Below are 26,599 nucleotides of genomic sequence, written 5' to 3' on the forward strand. Positions count from 1 at the left end.
AATGTTTACCTATAATGTCTTCCCTGCATGTTCTGTGTGTTATATTATAGTTGGTTCTGTAGGAAGATATACATATCAACACTGTAGACAACTAGCCTTAGAACAAACATCCCTATTTAAACATATTTAAACAGTTACTACTAGTCCTAAATGTCTAATTATAACTTTCTTTCATGATTAAAATTTGTGCTACATTCATTTGCTGTCACATGTACGCTTAATTTTTTCCTTATTAAAGTGAATGATGTATAGGTAAAATGATTTTGTTTTTTTCACTATTTACAGGACAAAAATGTATCTGTCTGTGCCAGTGGCAGGGGCCAGCTCATTGTTGGTGATTTTGATGGTAATATCTACCTCATCAATAGACAACTTCAGATGTCATCTTTCAAGGGTTATGAAATTAGAGTCAGCCATCTACATCAAATGAAACAGCACAATATCATGGTGTCAATAGGGGTAAGTTAATTCCGTGAAATACTGAAATATTTTCTTTAACAAATACTCTTTCAGAAGAGCACACAATATGCTTCACAGATCTATTGTTTATCAATCTTTTTCTTTTTGTTTTGCCATGAATTAACATGATTTCAGCCCTGACTTTTTTAGTCATCACGCCATATTTGTTTAATGATAACTTAGTTTGTTAAGTTCACTTCATGAAAGATTCTGTCACTAGTGTCAGTCCCTATTCAGTGTCAGTAGAAGCAGTTTAAATCATATTCAGCAAAACTGTTTAGTTGCCATCGTTGCCTTAGTAAAGCGACTCCCCACTGAGACTTCTATTTCATGTATCATGTACTCTGAAATTCAGCATCCGTGAAGATCCGGGTTAGAATTGATTTTCACTTTCAGTAACCCATGCTTGTCGTAAGAGGCGACTAATGGGATCGGGTGGTCAGGATCGCTGACTTGGTTGACACATGTCATCGTATCCCGTTGTGTAGATCAATGCTCATGCTATTGATCACTGGATTGTCTGGTCCAAACTTAATTATAGCTGCCATATAGCTGGAATATTGCTGAATGCTGCGTAAAAGTAAACTCACTCACTCTGAAATTCAGCCACAGCATCTATATTGTTTTGAGGCAAGAAATCTGTTTACTGACACAAATATTGCGGCATATTGATACATGTTTTATATTTCTCATTATGTTCTGTGACCATAAGACTCTGCTTTACAGGAAGATGAACAAGGTGTTAATCCACTGATAAAAGTATGGAACTTAGAGAAGGTAAGATATGAACATAATATTTGAACAGAACTCTTTTAATGTTTTTGATACTACTGACATAATATGATACATTGTCATGTGAACTTTTGTTTGTCTAAAAGTGGCACCAGTGGCCCAGCCATAAGATGAAGCACTAAAATTTGCCATGCAGAGTTGTGTCTGATATTTGTCTCAGAATGTGTAGCTTTCGAACTAATCCTATTTCTTTACTTAAGTGACAGGTGTCACTTATGTCAGTCTTAGCTCTATTTCTTGCACACACATGTTACCATACATGTTACCTGTCAGTTAAACAGGCTTGCATATATATTGTCACCAGCAGTAATTAATGTGTTAGTTTGTTATCCTCCGCCGCGCCTTTAGCGCGAAGAGGGGGATATAGTATTAGGCTCCGTTCCGTCCAAATTCTAATATCTTAAGAACCGTTGACTAGATTCTTTTCATATTTGGTACCTAGATTCATCATAGTATAAGAAAGGTCCAAGTCAGGTTTGGTGACCTTGACCTTCATTTCAAGGTCACAAGGGGACTTTACCGTTTTACCTGCATGTTAAGCTATCTCAAGAACCGTTCTCTAGATTTTCTTCATATTCAATACCATGCTTTATCTAGGGAAGGCGCAGGGCCCAGTTGATTTTGGTGACCTTCACTTAATTTCAAGGTCATGGCGACACTTTGAAGATTTCAGCATGTTAACCTGCATGTTAAGCTATCTCAAGAACCGTTCACTGGATTTTCTTCATATTCAACACCAATCTTTATCTAGGGAAGGCGCAGGGCCCAGTCCATTTTGGTGACCTTCACTTAATTTTCAAGGTCATGGCCACACTTTGATGATTTCAGCATGTTAAATTACATGTTAAGATAGTCAGCAAGATATCGCAAAAAAATATTCAATGGATTTTCTTCATATATTTGACACCAAGCTTCATCTAGGGAAGGCCCAGGGCTCAGTCAATTTTGGTGACCTTCACATAATTTTCAGGGTCACGACGGCACTTTGATTTCAGGATGTTAACCTGAATTGTCATCAAGATATTTCAAGAACGTTTCACTGGATTTTCTTCATAGACTTTCAAAACTTCCCTTGAATGTTTTTCAATAAGCAATTTCTTTAATTTCTATTTTTGCATATTTCATACACTATGACATTCATGTCAAGGTCAAAGTCAGTCTTGAAAATATGTGTGTGTTTGAGCAACTAAAGAGCAAAATATCAAGAGAGGTTGACTGGTCATGTTTTTGTTGACATTTAACTTCATCTTAAACTTTCAATACTTTATAACTTTGATTTAATAATTTGCGGCAGGGGATTATGTCACCTTAGTGACAATGCTTGTTCATCATTATAATTAAGATTTATTGTATATTTTGAAATTTATAATTGAGTAATACTTTCACAGTGTTGTTTGTGATTTGGTCATGTGTGATATCGGTTTGTATGAACTGATGGTTTCAAATCCCTGGTTCATCCTGAGTATGATTCATGGGACAACGAGTACTAGCAGCCCTACACACATACACATGCAGGCATGTCTATATAAATATCACTCACTGATATAATCATGAAATTGGCGCTCAGCCCTCTATCACTTCACCTTCACTGAAAAAAAGGTTCAAACATCTGTTATGTGATAATCTAAACATATTTGTCTTGGACAGGGATAATGTTATGAAAGATATTACCAATCTTTGTAGACCTATTCCTGTTTGGATACATGCGAAAATGAATCTCAGAACTTCTCTATGTTATCTAAACAATGCTAAAACCGTTGAAAAAATTATATCAGTATAATATACAAAGTGAAGTATTGTTGGTTTGTCTAAAATCTCTGAAGCCTTAACAAATATTTTTTTCCCAGATGGAGAGGGGAAGTCCTATATGTACAAGGATATCTAGGGCAATACCTGGAAACAAACCAACACCGGTGAGTATATGCTAAACATTGATGACATATTGCCAGGAATGGTTATTCCAGTGCTTTAAGTTCCATAATCTTTCAGTTAAGAGTTGTCTACCTTACGTGAAGGTCGATTCAAGTACATAGGTTTTTTCACTATGTGCTTTTCACTTTTCCAACAGATGTGTTCGTTTATACATACATTGCTGTTTTTGGTGTCATTTCATAGTAAATAGACCCCATGAAGATCTGGGTTAGAATTGGTCTTCAGTAATCCATGCTTGTTGCAAGTTGTGACTAAGGGATCAGGTGGTCACCTTCGCTGACTTGGTTGACACGTGTCATCGTATCCCAACTGCGTGGATTAATGCTCATGTTGTTGATCACTGGATTGTATGTTACAGATTTGATTATTTACAGACCACCACAATACAGTTGGAATATTGCTGAGTGTTGTGTTAAACATGTTCAACAACAAACAATCAATGGTAAACAGATTGTTGTTATTTGTAGCTAACCTCAACGGATTTCTTTTTCTTTGAATGATAACCGCTCCTATGTCTAAAACAAACGTTTCAATTTTTGCAGGTAACTTGCGTGAGTGTGCATGAGAATCTCAACTACATGGCAGTAGGGTTTGAGAATGGCGTTGTCGTCGTGTACAAAGGGGACGTCACGCGGGACAGGTACAGATACTCACTTGTTGTTTGGTTAGAGGCACCAGTTTAGCTTTAGGGGTCCATTTTCTGTATTATTTAATTACAGAGCTTCCTATTCACATGTAGATAATGTTAATGTGTATTACTACAGAGGGTTTGTCTTGTTATGTGTGGGAAACTGTCTGAGAAGTAATGGTGAGAAAAAATGAGTCTCTAACAACATTAACCAGGAGCATGATGATCAAAGGTAACCAACCTGTGAAGATCCGAGTTAGAATTGGTCCTCAGAGACCCATGCTTGTGTGACTAACTGGATCGGGTGGTCAGACTCGCTGACTTGGTTGACACCTGTCATCGGGAGCGGTGGGGTAGCCTAGTGGTTAAAGCGTTGGCTCGTCATGCCGAGGACCCGGGTTCGAATCCCCACATGGGTACAATGTGTGAAGCCCATTTCTGGTGGTCTGGTCCAGACTTGATTATTTACAGCACACCGCCATATAGCTGGAATATTGCTGAGTGTAGCATTATGCAACAACAAAAAAATAAATGGTAGCCGCCTTCTGTTAAATTCAACACATGCACCAAACATTTGAGACAACTGGTTTCTTGAATAGGATTTAAATGAACCAGTCTAATGATACTTCCATCACTGGTGTCTGCTCTGGGAACTGTTGTAGTGTGAACAAAACAAACTCTTCATGTGAACATGTGCAGTGGTGAATACAATTAAACTATAAAGCTGTTATGCAGACTGTGGCCAAAACCTTAAGGTCTGCTTGTCTAAAGTCTAAACATGGCTTTTTGTCTTGTAATATGGATAGGGTTTACCGGTATTTACCGGTTCAGACATGAAAACAATACGTATTGCGATACGTTGATTGAAAACCGGTATTTTGACATGCATTCGGAAAACTTCGTAACACTCGGAAATCTTCGGATATTTCCGTTTTTCGCTCAGGAAGTCATGCGTTTGTTGTAAAATCTCAACCCCAACAACGAACAATATTTTATTGTGGTGCCAAATACTAGGGCAAAGCTTCAGTATGGCAGCATTTTGGGTTGAAAAAGTTCCCGGTAGATGGAACTATTGATAAGAGGAACGCGGTATGTAGAATATGCAATGGTAAAGTAAATTGAAAGTTTCTATTAAAGCTTAATCAAGCATAGTGATTTTGTTGTGTTTTGGCTTTATAAATCAAGCATTAACTTCTTGCAATATATTGCAATACATATCACCATATATGCTTTCGCATCGCAATATATTGCAATATGAAAATTCTCTGCAATACCCACCCCTAAATATGGATTATGAGTGAGCTTACTAGATCAAAGAGATATTTACTAGTGGCGAAAGTCACTGACTGATCATGAAAAGTACTGTAAACGTACTTATTTTCGCATGGTGCAATTTTCGCGGAATTGACAGTTTAGACTACATCGCTCGGTCAATTATTCGCTCAATCAGTAATTGCCGGAACTGCCAGCTGTCTCTTTGGCCGCCACTAATAGCAGTGAAAACAAACAGAGTCATTTTAAGATTCCCGTAGATTTCTGTCTTCAAACTTGATGTGTTATGGTAACAACTCAGGGGCGAGCGTGGCTAGACTGAATGAATGACAGGTTTATTCGCGGTGTATAAATTTTTCGCACTAAAATGTTTTGCGCGAAAAGCGCGAAAATAAAACCTGGGCGAAATATAATACGTTTACAGTAGTTCTTGTTAATAGTACTATGTTTTCAGTCTGATAATCATTCTTGTTATCGTGATTGTCATGTGGAAATTTGACTGGATGTATTTCCCCTTGAAGGGTTTAGCCAGTCGCATGTCATTAAGGACTTCACATGTTATCATTTTCAGGCACAGTAAGTCTAGAACCGTGTTTGAGAACCAACGGCCAATCACAGGGTTATCCTTCAAGACATCTGGTAGAGACGTCATCTTGTTCGTTGTGACTGAAATAGCTGTCAACGCCTTCAACCTCACTGCCAAGGATCAAAGGGTTAGCGTTACAAGATTACATTATCAGAAACCATGAACATCTGTGAACGTGATGAAAGCATAAATGGTGAAAGCTGTGTTTATGAAAAGTTTTGATGTGAAAGTGGCAGGAACTTCTCTGTCAGATCTGAACAGATTCATAAATGGTCCATATTTTGCTAGTAAGACTTCCAGTTGTTAACTGAATTTTGAGGTGTAAAAGGATGAATGGTTAAAAAAAGAGGTTCATTTGATGTGGGATAATTTAATATGTGAACCTGGAAACTTGCTGTGTAAGGTTGTTGTCAGAAGCATTGTCTAGTGTTGGTGCATGTGTACTTTACAAATATTATTGAAAGGATTTGATAGTGGTAAGGATTGTACTGATTTGATTATTATTTTTGTGGAACGTACTATTTGTTTTCGATACTGTGATTAGCATATGTGGTTAGCTGAAAAAGGAGAAAAAGTTTTTTCAAGATTTTGTTTTCATTTCCCCAGGAGACTCTGGAGTCGTTTGGCACAAAGCTCCGCTGTACAGTGACAAGTGATGCCAGCCATGACAACCAGCTGGTCATCGGCAGACAGGATGTAAGTACCAGACTCCACATGCTCAACTACCAAAAGTATGAAAATACACAATGTCATTTAGAAAGTGGTCAAATGTAACATATGTTATATTTGGGATTACACTTTCTTAGTAAAGTACAGATTCTATTTCTAGGCGTCTGACTTTGTGTGCTGGCGATTAGGTGCCTGACTCTGAGGGTATAACATATGTTACCAAAAGTATGTTCAAGACCCTTTTGGTCTGTCAGGAGCATGTCAGGAGTATGGTGTTACCACCATACCCGTTGTGTTACCATCATACCTGCAGTGTTACCATCATACCTGTTGTGTTACCATCATACCAATGGTGTTACCATCATATGCATGGTGTTACCATCATAACTGTGATGTTATCATACCCGTGGTGTTACCATCATACCTGCAGTGTTATCATCATACCCATGGTGTTTCCATCATGCCCATGGTGTTACTATCATACCCGTGGTGTTACCATCATACCTGTGGTGTTGCCATCTTACCTGTGGATGGAAGATATCGGTTTATCATCCAAAACTGTGTTCCACAGGAGATATCGCTTGTGTGTGATCAAACGATATCTCCTAGGAGATATCGTTTTGACAGTAGATTTTGTACAATGCCCTGACAATGCTATGATGTCATGTACTTGATGACGTCACAATGCTATGACATCGCTGCACTGCAGGTCTAATGGCAGCACCATGTTCAGAGATGTACATTTTTCATTGAAAATTAATGAAGAGTGATTTTGGATGATAAATAGAATCTCACCCTCGTGTCTTCTGATATCAAATATATCAACACTCGTTGATAAAGTAAAAAATAACCTCGGCAGGCCTCGGATATTTGTAACTTTATCAACTCGTGTTGATATAATTGATATCAGAAGACACTTGGGTGAGATTCTCTATGTCCTTCATCACTTCAGAATATCCTCCTTCATTAAGATGCAACTGTTGAAAGCAGCACACAGGTTTTTTACATTTACTTTTTACCATGTTTGACATCAACACTGTTTTGTTTACAGTACTGAGCATGTTATGACATGCGATAATAACAAGTAAAATAATGATAATCATGATAAAGATAGGTCATATATTAGCCGTTTTGAAGGATCTTTTTCATGTCAAGGACTGGCATGCTCTAAGTGTGTGACATTATTTCCATGAATATTGTTAAAAGATAGGTTTGTATTTGACTGGTATAAGACAAGTTCTATACCCAGATGCCTTGCAGGAGAGTATCTACTTTCACATTTCTTTCAGCTGTACATTGTCATGATTAAGGGCATCTTCTGATGGTCGTTCAGCCATGGTTGTTATGTTCCAGGCTGTGTACTTCTATCAGCCAGATGGGCGTGGTCCGTGTCTGGCGTTTGAGGGGGAAAAGCTTCAGCTACACTGGTTCCGAGGCTACCTGGTGGTAGTTGGGAAGGACAACAAGAACATGCCACGTGCCCCTGTCTTGTGAGTCTAATTGTAGATGATTCATGTGAAGCAGTTATTCAAGAATTATTTCATGTTGAATGATACTGGTATTGAATCCATAACCCCATGGGATTTCTAGGTTCTAAGTTTCATATGCTTGTTGGATTGTGTTTAACATGCTTAATTGATTTGACGGTAAGAATTCATTGTCCCCCATTGTTGGATGTTTTCATAATATCAACCTCTAGTTAGTCTGTCCTAGATAAGTATCTACAGGCAACCATTATATAACTTGAAATTTTTGAGTGTTTTTCAACAATATACAAAGAAACTTCATTCCATTGACTTCCAACAAGACGAACCCATATGAAAGAACTTAAATTGTGTTGAAGGCTCAATGTTAACATACTTGGCTAACTATTTCCCAAGGGGGTATTATCTGGCTTAGAGTCTGCAACCTGAGTGTTTGCCTTGGTTTGCAGAGGCACCCAGGGTCTGGAGATGAACACAGTGACAGTGTACGACATCCAGAATAAGTTCATCGCCTACTCCGCGCCATACCCTGATGTCATTGATGTCATGTGTGAGTGGGGGTCTCTCTACGTGTTGGCCGGAGATAGGAAGGTATGCTTAACTGTTTCTCCCCCTCTTTATCAGAGGTTACCATGGAGTTGTTGCTTGATTTTGAAAAGTTCAAAGTGAGACTCAAGGTTGTGCTTCAGGAAACATTCCTTTCTCATTTGATATTAAAAAAACAAATCCCAAATTATGTGGTTTTCACCATCATAAAAGTTATCAGGGGTTAGACAAAATTATAATACCTGTTGGGCGTGATCTAAAACTAAAATGGATCTGAAGAAGTTTTTGTTTGCATGCATCATAAAAGTGATGCTGTTCAAATACAGTCAATGACCAGTCCATGTGAGAAGGTATTCAGTACATTTGTCAGGAACAAAATATTGTATGCAAACATAGCAAATCAAGATTGGGTTTAGGAAGGGGTCAGGTTTTATGTTAATGTTGTATCGCTTATTAAGGTTTGCTAATCATTCTCATCAGTACAACTGCATGCCTTTTTCTGAGCATTCAAAAAACAAACCTGGGCCAGACAGATACTTACTGACATTGTTTTCCATTCTTTTCCATGGGGAAATCAGGTGCTGGTTAGAAGATGGTAATGTTGTCCTCTGTACTTGTACCTAATTGTTCTATGTATGGTGATTTCATGCCCTGACGCGGTATTGTCATGACTTCAGCTATACCAGCTTCAGGAGAAGGACACACAGACGAAGCTGGAGATGCTCTTCAAGAAAAATAACTACACTCTGGCCATCAGGTGAGCCAACTCAGGCCAACACAATGTGGATGTGAACTATTACTAACCACTTGCTACAACATACCAGGTGCTTCAACGTCAAACAATGGGCGGATCCAGAGGGGGGTGCAACTTTTGTCCTGAAAATTTATTAAATGACCATTGAAACTCTCATGAAAATGAAGTGTGCATCACCCCTTTCTCAAATAGCTGTATCTGCTCCTGCAAACTATCCCAAAATACCAATCAGGGCAAGTAAATGGAAGTCATCCATGTAGCCATGATAGTAGAGATAATACTCTGCATCCCCAAGCATGTTTATAACTTGTTGATTGTCTGTCTGTTTAGTCTTGTAGTCCCTGTAGTCCTGGTAATATAGGTCATCCTGATGCCTATTTCTCAACTCCTCCCCTTTGTCTGTTTATCCAGTTTGGCTAAGAGTCAGCAGTACGATGCTGACGGCCTCATTGACATCTTCACTCAGTATGGCGACCACCTGTACAGCAAGGGTGACCATGATGGCGCCATCGACCAGTATATCAAAACCATCGGCAAACTGGAAGCGTCTTATGTTATAAGGAAGGTAGGTGATTAGGATGTAGTATTTCAAACATTTGGAGGATTTCTTGAATGGGATAGATTATTTAGGACTTTTGGTAGGAGTTAGATCAAATTCCTAATGGGACTCAAGTTCACTCAACCCCAAAAGTTTTAGAATCTGAACTTTACTGAGAAAGTATAATCTTAATATAACATATGTCACATTTGACCACTGTCTCAATGGCATTGTGTTTTCATGTGCCTTTGTGCCTTGTTTTGTCAGCATCATTCCTCTGCCTGAGGTATCACCACCATCCCATTGCGCTTTCCTCCCACTTGATGTTCCATGGTATGAACCCGTGAAGGTCCGGGTTAGAATATTGGCCTTCAGTAACCCATGCTTGTTGTAAGAGGCAACTAACGGGGTCGTGTGTTAGGCTCGCTGACTTGGTTGACACATGTCATCGGTTTCCAATTGCGCAGATCGATGCTTATGCTGTTGATCACTGGATCGTCTGGTCCAGACTTGATTATTTACAGACCGCCGCCATATAGCTGGAATATTGCTGAGTGGGGCGTAAAACTAAACTCACTCACTCACTCAATCCATGGTATGACTGATGTAGTGTTCAGACTGAATCATGTGATTACTTTACCCCTACCAGTTCCTAGACGCCCAGCGCATCCACAACCTGACCAAGTACCTACAGGCCCTCCACAAGGCTCAGATGGCCACCGAGGAACACACAACACTCCTCCTCAACTGCTACACCAAGCTCAAGGACGTCTCCAAGCTGGATGAGTTTATCATGGTAAGAGGCAGCACTATGTCACACAGTATGAAATAAGGGATGGATGGGTTCATGTTTTGACCACCTTCTGGTTTTGTCTGTTTGCCGTGAAATATTTTGAGTCGAATTTCAAACATAAATGGTTATGAATATTTCCTCATAATATTTCGAATCATCTTTCACTCTAAAGAGAATAAGAACTAAGTTACAGTCATAATTGTAACGTTTGCACATCGCATTTAAGTTATACAAGGGGCAAGAAAGACCTAGCAATGTAAGATGCATTATTTCATTATGGAGAGTTACATTTCTTTGCTGTGCCAGGATCCACTGGTTGCTGGTAGACTGTTTTCTTTTTTAATTTCATTTCATGAATGTGAATCTATGAAAACCTATCTCATTGAAAAGCCGTGAATCACCCATGTTCATGAGAATAATAATTCAGGATAAATGGATACTTGTGACTCAGTCCAAGGGTCCACTCAGTGTGCTCAAAGTAGACCTCCAATCAAGAGATCTGGAAACTTCACTGCATCTAAACACATCTCACATATCTTGTTTCAGACAAAAGATCGGGAAGTAGATTTTGATGTGGAGACGGCCATCAAGGTGTGTCGCCAGGCTGGATATCACAAACACGCTCTGTCGCTGGCGGAGAAACATGCCAAACATGAGTGGTACCTGAAGATCCAGCTAGAAGACATCAAAGACTATCACAAGGCCCTTGAGTACATCGGCAAGCTGGACTTTGATGAGGTATGTATTCAAGGTGCAGACAAGTGGGTACACTGGACATACTCGACTGGTGTCTGAAAGTAAAATGGAAAGATTTTACCTTGTCCGTGTTGGTTATGTTTTTGTTTGAAATAAGTCATCAGAAAGTGATTATCGAATTCTACTGTCTACATATGTTGGGAAACCAATGAAAATATTTCATTTGGTCTCTTTATGTTTAAATTTGGATTAACAGAAGTATCATTTGGATTTTTAAAACCATTTGAGCTCACTCTCACTGTTGTATTGACTTTACATGGAATGTACATATATAGACAGACGTAATGTAAGCATTTCATGTATGGTGATGTTGGTTTCAGGCAGAGAATAACTTGAAACAGTATGGGAAGATCTTGATGAGTGAAGTGCCACAACAGACCACTCAGCTGCTGAAGCGGCTCTGTACCGACTACAAGCCCATGAACAGTATGTATTGTATTGCACTCACTCACTCACTCACTCACTCACTCACTCACTCACTCACTCACTCACTCACTCACTCACTCACTCACTCACTCACTCACTCACTCACTCACTCACTCACTCACCCAATCACTCACTCATCACTCACTCACTCACTCACTATGAAATGGCATCATTCAGCGCTGTAATTGTAGTGGGTGTAACATAGCTTATTCTCTGACTGTGGAAACAAAATATTTAAACTTATCCTATCTCACGGTATGCACCTCTCCTCTTCTTCTACGACCATGTGTGGAAACGTGCTGTAGGCTAAGTTGAATCAAATCTTACTGGCCTCTGACCACCTGACCTCTGCCCCCACTCCGATATCAGCACCTGTCAGTCATCTCAATAAGCGTGCAGATCGCTCAGATGATCACATGACGTCCTGTGCCTGTCATTCTCTTTCTTGTCGCTACATCGTGTGGATGTGTGCTTTTCTCAAAGAGAGTTTGATTGTGTTTCAACATGGGTAGATTGAATCGTAATGTTTCTAAGAAGTGCAAACATTGTGACAGTTGTAACAGTAACTTCTCGGCGGCAGATCCACATGTATTTTGTGTAGACTGTTTAGGTCGTTGTGATTGGTCTCATCGCTTTTTGTGCTGATCTCGACGACGATGCTTTCTCTGAATATCGCTGGGTAGCTTGTAGACGCATGTCAGATAGGACCGGCGTAAAACATCTGAGGGTCTGTCTTCGTCTAAAAGTCCTAAGACAGAATGTCGTAAGAAAACAGCGGTTTGACATTCGAAGTCCCCGTCTCCCAATGAGGATTTCCTAGATGAGGCGTCTGATTCAATGAAAATATGCGTCGACTTTTCCGTCGACATGCATCCAGCCCGATCACATTAGAGGACTCCTCACCACCTAGAGTTGTAGTTTTTGTCTACATCTGCTGTTCAGCCCCGTCCGTCTTCGGTGGTAACTGTTCCCCAGCGCCCCTATGTTCCTTCGGTGGAAGTTTCTAATGCGGCGCTTGGTGTGGTTCTTAACATTAGCTCCTAAGCGACGCTTGCTTTCAGTTCGGCGCTTTCCACTTCAGTGGTTGGTTCTACATCTACTATCCATACGATGCTTGTGTCTAATGTGACAATTTGTTCTGGTACAGTGGATAGTTCCAGTTCAGCGCTTTCTCATCCTCCGGTGATGTCTGCAAGTTTGCCGTTGATTTCCAGTGCGACTTTTTCCACATCTATCCCTTATCCTGTACCCTTTGGTAACGGACCACCGCTTTATTCCAGTGCGTCGCTTACCTCCGGAGAACCGCTTACATTGGGACAGGTTCCTGTTTGCAGAGCGCCACTTGGTCCCGATTCAGTGCTTTTGTTCAGACGCCACTTGTTCCCAGTTTGGCGCTTTCGTTCAGAGCACCGCTTGCTCCCAGATCGGCGCTTACTTACAGTGCTCCCGTTTCAGCGCTTACTTATAGTGCACCCGTTTCGGCGCTTATTCACAGTGAGCATGTCACCTTTAAGACCTTTTTGTCTCTTGGCCTTGGCCACAGCTGCGTATTTCCGATTTGCACGCTCTCGATGTCTCTCAGGTACGTTTTGAGAGGTCTAGACATGCTAAAGTGTTCCTTGGTTTGAGGAAGTCTCTCGCACTACCTTTGGCGTTTTGGATGAGGTCTATGATCCTACGTGCATATGCCTTTGCTGACCTTCCTCCACCTTCGACGGCGAAGCCTCATGAGACTCGGGCTCTCGCTTCCACCATGGCGCTTCACAGGAATTGTTCCCTCCAGGCCATCATGGGGGGAAGCTTTTGGAAATTGGATACTGTGTTCGCCTCACACTACCTTCGGGAACTCTCGGTTACAGATGTGGAAGGTCTACATCAGTTCGGCCCTTTGGTCCTGGCGCAGCAGTTGTCATCGGCCCGTGTTCGCAGATAAAGCAATCCTTCTTTCTGTCGGTTTTGCTCTGTACATAATAAAAGATATCGATGTAATCCATGTCTTGGTACTTTTTTCGTTTGGGCTCAGGGAACTAGGGCGTGTCTGCACTGTCATAGCTATGACTGGATAGACTGTGAGGCCAGTCTTGTGCTACATACAGAGATGGTCGACACTCCGCTTACTGACCTCTACTCTTTGAGCTATTACGTCAGTGAAGTGTTGATTTCCGATTACCTACATGGTTTTCGAAGCATTCCGCTCCTAAGTCCTTTCTCACCTTTGGTAAGTTAGGGGGATTGGCACTGAACGTTAAACTAGTTGAGCAACCGGGCTATTTCCTCTTTCACCGCCTTCCAGCGTGTGTCTATGGGGGGTAGTTTCGAAGCAGGGACTGGCCAGATTAAGGTCTTTGACTTTAATTCACTGGGGTCACCTGATAAATCGCGGGGAGGCATCTCACGCGATAGATACCCACCCAACCTGCCCCACATCACAGATTGCTGGAAGCTCAAAGATGAGAATGACAGGCGCAGGACGTCACTTGATCATCTGAGCGATCTGCACGCTTATTGAGATGATTGACATGTGCTGATATCAGACTGGGGGCAGAGCTCAGGTGGTCAGACGCCAATAAACTTTGATTCAACTTAGGGCCGACAGCACGCCAGTAAGATTTGATTCAACTTAGTCTACAGCAGGTTTCCACACATGGTCATAGAAGAAGAGGAGAGGTGCATACCGTGAGATAGGATAAGTATATATAATATACAATTTATAGTTAAAATTTCCAATTTGCTTAATTAGCCATCCAAAGGCCACAGAATCACTTGCAATGTATTTAATGAGTGTAAACATCTTATAACATGATTAATGCCAAGAAACTATTTTCATTTTCAGAGCCTCTAGTGGATCAGCTGAGTATGGATGGTAGGTGTTCTACAAGTTTTTCTGTTTTGAAAATATAAATTCATCTATCTTCTAGGGATAAAATGGCGAACTCTTTATATACGTTTTACAAATATGTATATGCAAAGACCTCTGATGTTGTGTATTTTGTTGTTGTAGGTGGTTTACAACGTATTCAGAAAGCCAATGCAGAAGAATTCATCCATATATTTGTCAACAACTCTGGTAAACTGACAGAGTTCTTGGAACACATGGTCGAGGTATTGATACGTCTGGTCTCACTTGACAATAACCCTTCATATCACGTTAAGCTTCAGTTACAGTCACTGATCTCAACTCACTCACTCATTAATAACTAATCGAACATTTTGACAAGTGCTGACCCATCCACACACTATACTTCAGATGAGGTGACATTTAGTCTCTGCATATGTTCATTTTCATCATTTGAAAATGTTTTGTAAATATATTTAGTTTGGAAAATATAAATTGGCTAATCAAATTTAGGTTGGCTTGAACATGACATGAGAAGAGTGACTGTCATGATTATTCCCTGAAATAGAGAATGTTCTGAAGAGATTTTTCTTCCAAAGACAGTAGTCAGTTGTAAATATGGACATTGTTTGGGCAAATTGTCAATGGCATGAAGGCATTCCTTTCCACTGTTCCAGGTTCAGCCCAACTCCTCAAACCTTGTGTACAACACCCTGCTGGAGCTGTACCTCCATGAGATGATGCATGAGAAGGATATAGCAGTGAGTATGATGTATTTGCTCTGCCAATGATACCTGTGAAGATCCGGGTTAGAATTGGTCTTCTGCAACCCATGCTTGCTGTAAGGGGCGAATAACAAGATCAGGTGGTCAGGCTTGCTGAGTTGGTTGGCACATGTCATCGTATCCCCATTGTGTAGATTGATGCTCGTGCTGTTTTTCATCACTGGATTGTCTGTCCAAATTTCAGTTATTTAAAGACTGCCACCATATAGCTTGGATTTTACTGATGAAACAACAAACACTGTCAATGATTGGAGCTCCTGACAGGCAATAATTAAATTGTTTCTGAAATGGTGTGACTGTTAAGGGAATTGCATGGCCATAATATCTGCTGAATATGAAAACTTTAGCTCTGTATGTACTTAAATTCATGGCTTAATGTAAACCAATTTCTCATTCTCACAGCCTCGAGTTGACAGAGAAAGAAAGACACTGGAACTGTTAAAGAATCCTGATGTGAGTTTGCATACAATGGGATATTAAGTACAAGGTTCATTTGGGCATGGTAAGGCCTGGAATTCGGATGTTTGACTTGAAAAGGACTTTAATAGGAGATAATCTTGATTGTGATAGAAATGGTAGTTTGATAATCATTACTGGTGCTTTGTCACATGTGGATGTTGTGAAACTGTTAATATAAATGGTTTCTCAGTGACATTTTCTTGATAGGTTGTCATCATTTTAGGGTTATCTCCCTTCCCCTCAGTCCTGAATGAAGCTGCAAATACATCTCCTGTGCTGAACTAATGTTGGATATAAACATCCTATGTATGTGTTCTTCAGTGGGGCAGTTTCAATGATTTTCTTTTACTCTGAGAATAGTACTAGTGAAATCCTGTGACTAAAAAGACTCCTGGTATTCAAGAATTGTTAGCCCTGTTTAACTGTTTGTGCATCAATTAAGGATTTGTCTCAATATTTTCTTTCAACATATAATTGCAGGCTCGGTATGACATTGACCACGCCCTGATTCTGTGTCAGATGAACAACTTCAAGGCTGGCATCCTGTACCTGTATGAGAAAGCTCACCTGTAAGTCAGATATCAGGTTTCAGTCATTACATATTCATAAACTGCATAAACTAGTCAACATCACATATAAATCCTACAAAGTTTGGTTTATTGTTAGACGGTGGGGATTCAGGTTAGCATGGTGCCCTAAAACTCTAGTCTTTTTTGTGGCAAGAGGTGATTATATTGGATTGGGTGATTTGGTTCCTTGGCAGATTGTGTTTCATCAAATGTCAATCTCTGCTTTATCTGGTCCAGAATTCTTGGTGTCATCGAAGATATTGGATGGGTTTGACTGGTCCAAACTCAATTATTTATGAAGCACTGTGTGATATAGATGTAAAGTTGTTATCAATGACTGTAGTGTAAGACAAAAATGTAAAGTTGTATCAGCACTGTAAGTCAAAATGCTCACTCTGGTTTTTTACTGAAATAGTTTCACCTGTCACTTTTGGTGTTTCTCCCACCTTGGGTTGTCATGCAGTGATGTAGCTGAGGTACTAATATAAACAGTGTAAAAATGACTCACTTCACCATGTCTGTGATCCCACTTGAAAGTGTTAACTGTGTTACAGTTGTAAAACCTGTGTCAGTATTACTCTCAAACTATAGTCCGTTTGGCTCAAAAGCGGACCGATGAATTGCAATCTACCTCGAAAACTAATAAACATAACATACTCAATGAAACGCTGATCATAATCAAAACATCATACCAACTCTGTGAGGTTTTTGCAGAATTTTTGTCCTAAAAATAATAAAGTTGTTTAACAAACTATCATTAAAATATTGACACAGTTCACTGTTTGTTACGAGGGAGGAGTGCAGAGAAAGGGACAGCCAGGTGTTTGAGAAGCACGCTCACAGACAAAGTTATTTATTCATTAACCTGTGCTGTGCCTTCTCCATCCATTCTCGAACACCTGGCTTTCCCTTTCTCTGCACTCCTCCCTCGTAACAAATAGTGAACTGTGTCAATATTTTAATGATAGATTGTTAAACAACTTTATTATTTTTAGGACAAAAATTCTGCAAAAAACCTCACAGAGTTGGTATGATTATGATCAGCGTTTCATTGAGTATTTTATGTTTATTAGTTTTCAAGACTCAAGTTAGATTGCAATTCATCGGTCCGCTTTTGAGCCAAACGGACTATAAGCAGACATGCCTTGCTATGACCGACTCGTTCATGTTGTTACAGGTATCAGCAGATTCTCCGCTACCACATGGAGCATGATGAATATGTACACGTCATCGACGCTTGCAAGAAGTTTGGGTGAGTCCACATGTATTGCAGTGATTAGGTAACACGATGTAAGACAGTAATTTAATGATATAGTCACAGTGGATATAATTTATTTTTTATGTTGAATTACGAAAGGATATATTGTAGTTAAATTGTCAGGCTTAAAGAGTAGAACAGGCATTCAGGATCACAACCTTGTATTGGAATATAAATGTGGAGTTCCCAAATACTGGTATTATTCAAAAGTGGAATACTGTTGTGTTATTGCTGCTGTATTGCTGTGAGGTTGGTTAATGCTTCAATGTTGCTGGTATATTGCTGAAATCAGCATAAAAAACCAGTCTCTCAGTGTTACTAGCAACAGAAAACAACTCTCTCACATGAAATGAGTAGCTGCAATCCACTCAGACCATCACCCTCTGGTTGTCACAGGTGTGAATATCTGTATTACAAGAATACATTTGATCACTGTTCCAGGCAACAGGATCCAAGTCTGTGGGTGCAAGCACTGTCTTTCTTCGCTCGGAAGGAAGAAAACTGTAAAGCTCAACTGATGGAGGTTCTGTCTCGTATCCTTGACCAGTCTCATTGTACAGATTCACTGGTTACCTGGATTAGCTTTTATTAACAGAAGTCCCAACCAGCATGATTTTCTTGGATTCATAACAAAATTCTGCCAATACCAAGAAATGTCCTGCATGGGGATTCTGGGTTAGAATCGGTTCACGGAAACCCAGACTTTTACTTTTGAATGATCTGCCCTTGGGTAGAGGTTGTGACTGTAATGGCAGTAGTGAAACAAGGGCCTTGATGGTCTGTTCTCTAGGGCAGTTTGAAAGATATGGAACGCTTGTCTTGCAATACAAATAGTGGACAACATGATAATTGGTTACTTACTTGTATTATTGTAACCCAATTACCATAACAATTACTGGTTTGTCAAATTTAGACTCAATTAATTACATGCTGTCATCTGAGATTTCAGTATTGCTGAGTGCATTGTTAAGCATCTATCAAACGTACCGTATATTACTGTAGATAAGCCGATCTCATAGATAAGCTGACCTCCAAACTCGACCCTTAAAATCAGTATCAAAATGGTATGTTTCGTACATAAGCCAACCCCCTGTGATGGGGTCCTAATCACAGCAAACTCAGACCACAAAACAATTGGCAGTTACGATAATTATAACTTCGGTCCTCATGATTCACAGCAATCACTGCCGACCCCCTTCTACAGACTGCTTTTTTCGGCTTATCTTTGGTAATATCAAAATTCGGACATGTCCCATTGTATCTATGGTAATGGATTTGGGTGACTTAGACATCAGTCCCACTTGTCTCTGTTAGCTTGATCTAAATGGATTTGGGTGAGATTAGAAGTGTCAGTCCTCAGATTGGTATGATTTTTTTAAATGTCCATGTATATATTTAGGTAGGTTTTGCTTGAGGAATTGCATTGAAGATGTACTAATTGTGGGTAGAATTTTATGTTATTTTCATATAAAGATTTTTTTGTCTTCTGTTGCGAACATATAACACTTGTATGGGAACTGGAAGTTCCCTTCAATGGAAGTCGTTAGTTACCACGATTGCAAGCGGTAGAGTTGCAGCCCTTAGATGTGTCAGGATCTACTAATTGTTTTTAGTTAGTTACCTCTGATAGGCTTCTATAGAGGTTTAGCTAGTATCCTTCAACAATCATATATTGATATTTAGTCGGTATTATTTCTACTGTTTATTCACGGGACGCCGTGTTTGTTCAGTGGATTACGTTGATGAAAATCAGTACTGTTTGCAGGTTACGTTTTTCTGCTGCTGATCCGCATTTAATATGCCCTAGCTGTACTGCGCCATGTTAATTTTCTTCACGTTGCAGTTGCTGTACTTATTTATCCAATTCTGCCTTTAATAAATATTTACTTTGCGTTTGAGACGCGCAGCAGATAGGTCATGTAAGCAGAGTCTAGCCATGACTGATACACCTGTAACCCTCGCCAGTCTACTGCTGTTGGTCGACCCCCTTCCCGTGTGGTGTTTCGCTAGAGTGGTGGAGAGGCGTGGGACGTAGTCCGCCGTCTCCAAGAAGCCTCCTGCTTCCCCAGACATCCCGTCGTCGCAGCCGAAGACTAGAGGGCTTCTACTTCATCTCAACGCACATTCCGCACCCCCAGGGCAGCGCCGACCTCTGAGGGGAAATCAATTAAGTCTACTAGGACTTTCTCAGCGAGATTGTTCCCTGCCGCAGTTTGGGCCTGTATGATGATCAGCCGATCATCATACCTGATGTACATCAAAAGAATGACCGATGTCGGCAACAGTGATGTCAGCGCCAGATCAACATGCAGTCTGATGTACCAACGCTGATGTCCGATGATCTTCCTGAGGGTCCGTCACGCTACCAAGCGCAGATAGGGCAGCAACGCACTTCATTGCAGATCGTCCCACACCGACCTGATGCGGCAGATTATGAAGAGATGATGTAGACGCTTGTCTGGAGAGGCAACCAGCCTCGAGCCTTCGCTGAAGGCTCCAACGTAGGCGCGTCACATCAGAGGGACCCCCCGTCAGCGAAGCGACTACTACGAAGCCATCGTCGAGGAAGCCACCTTCGCGAAGGTCGTCACAGCCCACCTCCACGAAGGACCCAGATGCCCAGCCTTCGCGAAGGCCTTCGCGAAGGTCAAGTCGTCACTTCCTTGGCCCGGACTCAGATGAAGCTTCGCGAAGGTCTTCGCGAAGGGCAAAGGGCACCAGTAACAGGCTCCGAGTCATCTTCGTCCAGAAGGTCATCCAGGGAAAAGCCTCCGCAAAGGGCAACCCAGCCTATAGCGAACACTTCGCTAAGGAAGTCCCAGGCCGCCTCCGCGAAGGAGCCAGAGCCTCTCCAGTTGCGAGGGACATCGCGGAGGAGGAGCGCTTCGCCGAGCCCACACCTTGTAGAACACAGAGGTCGTTCGCGAAGCAAGCGCTCATATATTGATCGGACTCTAGACACTAGAGCGCCAAGGAAGTCCCAGGCGCCTCGGCGAAGAGCTAGAGCCCTCACCAGTTGCAAGGGACGTCAGCGAGGAGGAGTAAGCCTTAGCCGAGCCCACACCCTGTAGAACACAGAGGTCGTTTGCGAAAACAAGCGCATATATATTGATCGGACTCTGACTCGATACCTTCGGCGAAGGTCGTGCGAAGGCTAAGTGGCTCAAGTCTACTTCACCCAGAAGATCTAGAAGGGATACTTCGAGAGCTTCGCGAAGTCTCCGGCGTTCGCCAAGGAAGTCTCCTCCAAGGTCTCCATATACTAGCCACTCGTCATATATAGCCACTCGTCCAGTCCGTTCAAGACATAGCATGAGTTGTCTATCAACTGTATGCCATATGCGTCCTACAAGCCTACGGCGAAGACAATTGCACTGGCTATTTACAACACAGAACGTCGCTGTATTAATTAGTCAACAACGTTTCATAGATTTTCACAGAAATCAACTTTTCCGTATAGATTGCTAGATATGCAATCCCGGACTACGATACGATTATCTACATGCGTGACCATTACGCAGATCTGCAGACAGTTCAATATCGAAATTGAACAGCAGCCTTGTTACAGCGAGTATAACTCATAATCGTCAACCTTTTCTGAGAAGAAATATGTACAACAAGTTCAGCTTTAATTCTACAATTATGGACGATACATTCATGTATACAGTCTACAAGCTGACAACTTGCAAGTTTATTGTACCTTTATATAAGGAAGTCGGAATTATATTCAAGACTGAAGTTACTTTCACGACAGCCAGGAAAATAACCTACCCAGCATTAATATTACAGAAGAGGTATTTCGCTACCGGAGGTTTCAAGCGTTTACCATTAACCCTCGAAACACGTGGTCACTCGGGTAACTTCGGGTAGCTACGGTGAAGACCGACGATTGTTCTAATATCAACGACGGCACGATATTATACAATGTTCCTTTTCATGCTACACCGGTGACATCACAGCGCGGGTATTCTACAGAATCAAAATGCCTTGTTCTGATTGGACCGCGATGGACAACGACCTACGCAGAGGTCGATCATAGTTCACAGTTCAAGACTTAGGTTGCAAGTGACAACAATATATCAGCGGAAAGCCAGAAATATTCCAACTTCACGTATAGATTGTATCAAGGCGTGTCTAAATAACACGTTATTCAACCAGAGCGGCAAAGCAGTCTAGCTTGCCCTGCGTAACTCAACTTGCAACTTATACGATGACAATTGGCACAGTTTGTCAATTATGCTGCAAAGAAAGGATTTACAGCTAGATATGCTACTCATCCTCAAGTGGCTGACTACTTATGTTATATACGTCAGACTAAGATTTTATAAGGCTCAACTTGTCCACCTATCTTGAAGCAATAGCTCTATCATAACTGAGAACGGGCGTCAAGTTAACCTAAACCCAGTTACTCGCCTTGCTACGAGCTTTCTGATTGGAGGATTAAAACGGAAGTTTCACGCTCCAACTTAGGATCTGAATATAGTGCTCCAACACAAGTGAGGTTTATGAACACGCTTTGATGATATACTTGGACCCCATGATACGATGAATCTATCACGATGGCCAGTAAGAGCACTGTAAATATATCTCCACCGAGCCAAACAGGAGGGAAAAATGCAAGAGTTTATTTCCTCTATCATCCAAGCTCACGCAGACTGAAGTCTCACGCATACTACTATCTCCTTTTGGATCAGAACTGTCATACTACGTGCCTACAAGACTGCAGGACTTCGACCCTCCATGAGCTTCTAATCCTCATGATATTAGAGCGCTAAACATCTACAATTGCTCTACACAAGTGCTATTGAAATAATGGAGGTTATTTCTGGAGATCCGATATGGTGTTTGCCAACCACTATCTGAGAGATATCACCACCGAGGACGTCTCAGGTATCCACCAATTACGGTCCCATGGTCCTCGCACAACAGTTGACAGTTCCTCGGAGAAGATAAGTCAATCTTACAGATTTCTACTTATCTTATAACAGTACTAAATAGCTACATGCTATATATATTTTGCTTAAGTTCTTTATTATCTTAAGCTCAGTACTATGGTTATTATATCATACAATATATAGTTAACAACTCTACGGGAGTTTGTTATTATATATTTACCTTAAGTTAATCATATCTTAAAAGCTCAGTACTATGGTTTTACATTATAAATGTATTAGCTAACAAACTCTACAGAGTTTTTGGCTATTATATATGTAGCTTAAGTTAATTATATCTTAAGCACAGTACTATACTCATATCGTAAAAATATATTAGCTAACAAACTTGAGTTTTTGCTATTATATATGTAGCTTAAGCTTATTCATATCTTAAGCTCAGTACTATGTTTATATCATATAAGTATATTAGCTAACAAACTCTAAAGAGTTTTTGCTATTATATATTTGGCTTAAGTTTCATCATATCTTAAGCATTATGGTTACATTATAACATGTATTAGCTAACAAACTCTCACGGAGTTTTGCTATTATATATGTAGCTTAAGTTTTCTTTCATATCTTAAGCTCAGTACTATGTTTATATCATATAAGTATATTAGCTAACAAACTCTAAAGAGTTTTTTGCTATTATATATTTGGCTTAAGTTTCATCATATCTTAAGCATTATGGTTACATTATAACATGTATTAGCTAACAAACTCTACGGAGTTTTTGCTATTATATATGTAGCTTAAGTTTTCTTTCATATCTTAAGCTCAGTACTATGTTTATATCATATAAGTATATTAGCTAACAAACTCTAAAGGTTTTTTTTATTATATATTTAGCTTAAGTTTCATCATATCTTAAGCATTATGGTTTCACATTATAAAATGTATTAGCTAACAAACTCTACTGAGTTTTGCTATTATATATATAGCTTAAGTTTAATCATATCTTAAGCTCAGTACTATGTTTATATCATAAAAGTATATTAGCTAATAAACTCTAAGGAGTTTTTTGCTATTATATATTTATAGTTTGGCATGAAATGCATGTGGACCCGTTTTTTTGTAAATATCTCTTCATCCAATGACCCAATCGATCTCAAACTGTGCAAGTGGATGTTTTGTCAGACAACCTAATCACATTGTAAATCACCGATTTTATGCGTTTGTATTAAAGAATCTGTCTATGTAACTGTCAACAAAATCAACAGCAGAACGCAGAAGGCTTGCAGAGGGAAAGGAGCCAATGACCTGTAACAGCGGTAGTGTTGGGTCATAAAGGTAAATGCACGTGCAGTTCATGATAGTTACCTGTGCACTGCACAGTGATAGACCGTTTGGATCATTCACATTGACTACTTCTAGCTGTCATCATGAAACTTTTGCTCTTGGCATGAAAAAGAACATCGTGCTAACAATTGTGAAAAATAAACCAACAACCAATAAACAAAACCTTGTACAAAAAGGTAGGCATCCAAAGTTAGATTCTTTTGACATCAGGGTCATCAGCATAGCTGACCTACATTGACGATCGTTGACCTTTATGACCCAACACTACCGCTGTTACAGGTCAATGGCTCCCTCCCTCTGCAAGCCTTCTGCGTTCTGCTGTTTATTTTGATGACAGTTACATAGACAGATTCTTTAATACAAATGCATAAAATCGGTGATTTACAATGTGATTAGGTTGTCTGACAAAACATCCACTTGCACAGTTTGAGATCGATTGGGTCATTGGATGAAGAGGTATTTACAAAAAAACGGGTCCACATGCATTTCATGCCAAACTATAGCTTAAGTTTAATCATATCTTAAGCTCAGTACTATGTTTATGTCATAAAGTATTTTAGCTAACAAACTCTAAGGAGTTTATACTATCATATTAACAAGCTTAAGTCTATTAGTCTTAAGCATTGTATTAATGTTATATATACTTTTTCATAATAAGTAAATTGTAATAACCTTTATATGGCAGCTGATAAGTTAGCAGCAGGAATTCATCAGTTCAGTGCCTTGATGAAGTTCCCATAGGGTTATTACAATCATCACAGTTCAAATCACTAATTATTAAAATCCAAAGTATTATATATTCCCACCTCCTTTTCCGTAGGATACTACAAGCAAAAGAGCATGAGTCAGGATAAGGAAAAATATGTAATTTTTAGAGTAAAATTGATATTTTATACTTATCCTGACTCATGAGGTAAGCCCTCCCATCCTCCCCACATAACACTTTGGATTTCCCTGAAAATTCAAATGTTGGGCTCAGTATATGAGGAGAGAGTGAGGCACATGGGTGGAGGTGGCGCCCTCGTTCACGCGCTTGTGGAAGGGAGGTAAATCGTGGTGTACTAATTAGTAATTTCTTTATTGAAGGGAACTTCAATTAGGGAGATACAAGTGTTCCACTATGTTCGCAAGAAGAAGAAGACAAGCAAAAGAGCATGAGTCAGGATAAGTATAAAATATCAATTTTACTCTAAAAATTACATGTTTTATCATCTTTGGTATGTCAAAATATTGGAGCTTTCCTGTATTGGGCTGTTCAAAGCAGTGTGAAACTAAATCTGTCTTCATGAAAGTGGCCTCTTGAGTTCTTGTTAACATGAATTTCCTTAATGCGTGAGATATCGACAAGAAGAATCTGCTTCCCCCTCTGCTGGTGATACAAACTCTGGCTCACAACTCCACCGCCACCCTGTCTGTCGTCAAGGTAAGGATCTTACTGTGAGAAGTGATTGTTGCTGATGCTGGAGATCTGTTTGAGTTTCTTCAGAGATGGTCTTTGTTGTGTTTCATCCAGGATAAATACTCTTCATATGCTGATCCAGATGGATGCAGTATGACCTATTTGTAGTGTTCTTAAACTTTGTGAAAATACATTCAGGGCAGTAATCTATGGTTGCATATTCTGAGTGTAAACTCATTACAACATTATTATTAACTCATTTAGCGATAAGGATTAACTCATTTAGCGATAAGGATTTGACAAAACTAAATGACACAAATTGCTGTGCAGAAACTGCACCCCGTCCAAGTATTTATATACCTGCTCAGATCCAGATATCCACCCCAGGACTTCCTCAGATGTCAGTAAACCTTCCCAAATAGGTATCAGCATTTGCCAATATATATGTGTACCCGTGTTCTGGCTTTGAAGAGGTCTTAAGTGTTTCACTGACCAAACTGAGCAAAATTAAGATTGTTTGCAAACTGTCTGCCAAGGAATCCTGGATCCCTGCCTTCTTTTTCCAAAAGTGCTTAATCAGTTTGTGGTTTTGCTGTTACTGTTGATGACGTCTGTTGATGACGTCTGTTGGTGGGTGTAGAGACCTGATTGTATGATACCCTGCAGGATTACATCATCAGACGACTTCAGTTGGAAAACGACCAGATCGCGGAGGATGAGAGACTGATTAAACAGTACAGAGAGGACACGGAGAGGAAGAGGCAACAGATAGAAGAACTCAAAACATCGTTAGTATTTGTCGTGCATGGAAATGTTCAGTTTTGAAACAGACCGTCTTTTGTTAATTTTGAATACTCACTTACACCTTAGAGTTTTCATTTACCTATCAGGGGAGGTGGGGTAGCCTAGTGGTTAAAGCGTTGGCTCGTTACCCCGAAGACCCGGGTTCGAATCCCCACATGGGTACAATGTGTGAAGCCCATTTCTGGTGTCCCCTGCTGTGATGTTGCTGGAATATTGCTAAAAGCGGCGTAAAACCAAACTCAATCAGTCAGTCATTTACCTATCATGCCAGTTAACATATTTATACAACTTGACATTCAACATTTGTTTAATTTTATTATGCATGCAACAGAAAGCAACCCATTTATAAGATGATTCAAGATATTTTTGTGAAGTTGCAAGGATTGCAGCATAGATGTGTGTTTCCAGTTTTCTTGGTTCTTTTTTGACAGAATTAAGAGAATTATGAAACACATGAATTTTTTGTCTGTCAGACATGTTTGGATGAATCTGAAATGGCAAGGCAAAGCCATGTTTTTCCTACTTTGGACCAAGATAAAATGCACACTGTTAAAGATCTATAAGGTCTCTGTTTGTTTGATCTCATTTTTTTATAATTCATCAGAACGCAAAATTTCCGTT

General features: G+C 40.1%; 1 protein-coding gene across 1 annotated transcript in view; it reads left to right on the forward strand.

Moving 5' to 3' along the window:
- The window catches only part of LOC124272168 (vacuolar protein sorting-associated protein 11 homolog), a 29,930-nt gene that overhangs the window by 599 nt on the left and 2,732 nt on the right, over nt 1–26,599 (forward strand). The window contains 22 exon segments of the mRNA XM_046707308.1: nt 286–459; nt 1,186–1,236; nt 3,099–3,164; nt 3,726–3,823; nt 5,655–5,796; nt 6,276–6,365; nt 7,692–7,828; nt 8,272–8,413; nt 9,046–9,125; nt 9,534–9,687; nt 10,310–10,456; nt 11,000–11,191; nt 11,530–11,635; nt 14,469–14,498; nt 14,637–14,737; nt 15,149–15,232; nt 15,659–15,709; nt 16,196–16,284; nt 17,462–17,536; nt 17,984–18,075; nt 25,113–25,198; nt 25,841–25,962. Coding sequence (XP_046563264.1) covers nt 286–459; nt 1,186–1,236; nt 3,099–3,164; nt 3,726–3,823; nt 5,655–5,796; nt 6,276–6,365; nt 7,692–7,828; nt 8,272–8,413; nt 9,046–9,125; nt 9,534–9,687; nt 10,310–10,456; nt 11,000–11,191; nt 11,530–11,635; nt 14,469–14,498; nt 14,637–14,737; nt 15,149–15,232; nt 15,659–15,709; nt 16,196–16,284; nt 17,462–17,536; nt 17,984–18,075; nt 25,113–25,198; nt 25,841–25,962 — 2,309 coding nt within the window.

This window comes from Haliotis rubra, unplaced genomic scaffold (assembly GCF_003918875.1).
Source record: "Haliotis rubra isolate DU_JTF1 unplaced genomic scaffold, ASM391887v1 Scf167, whole genome shotgun sequence".
NCBI classification, from domain to species: Eukaryota; Metazoa; Mollusca; class Gastropoda; order Lepetellida; family Haliotidae; genus Haliotis; species Haliotis rubra.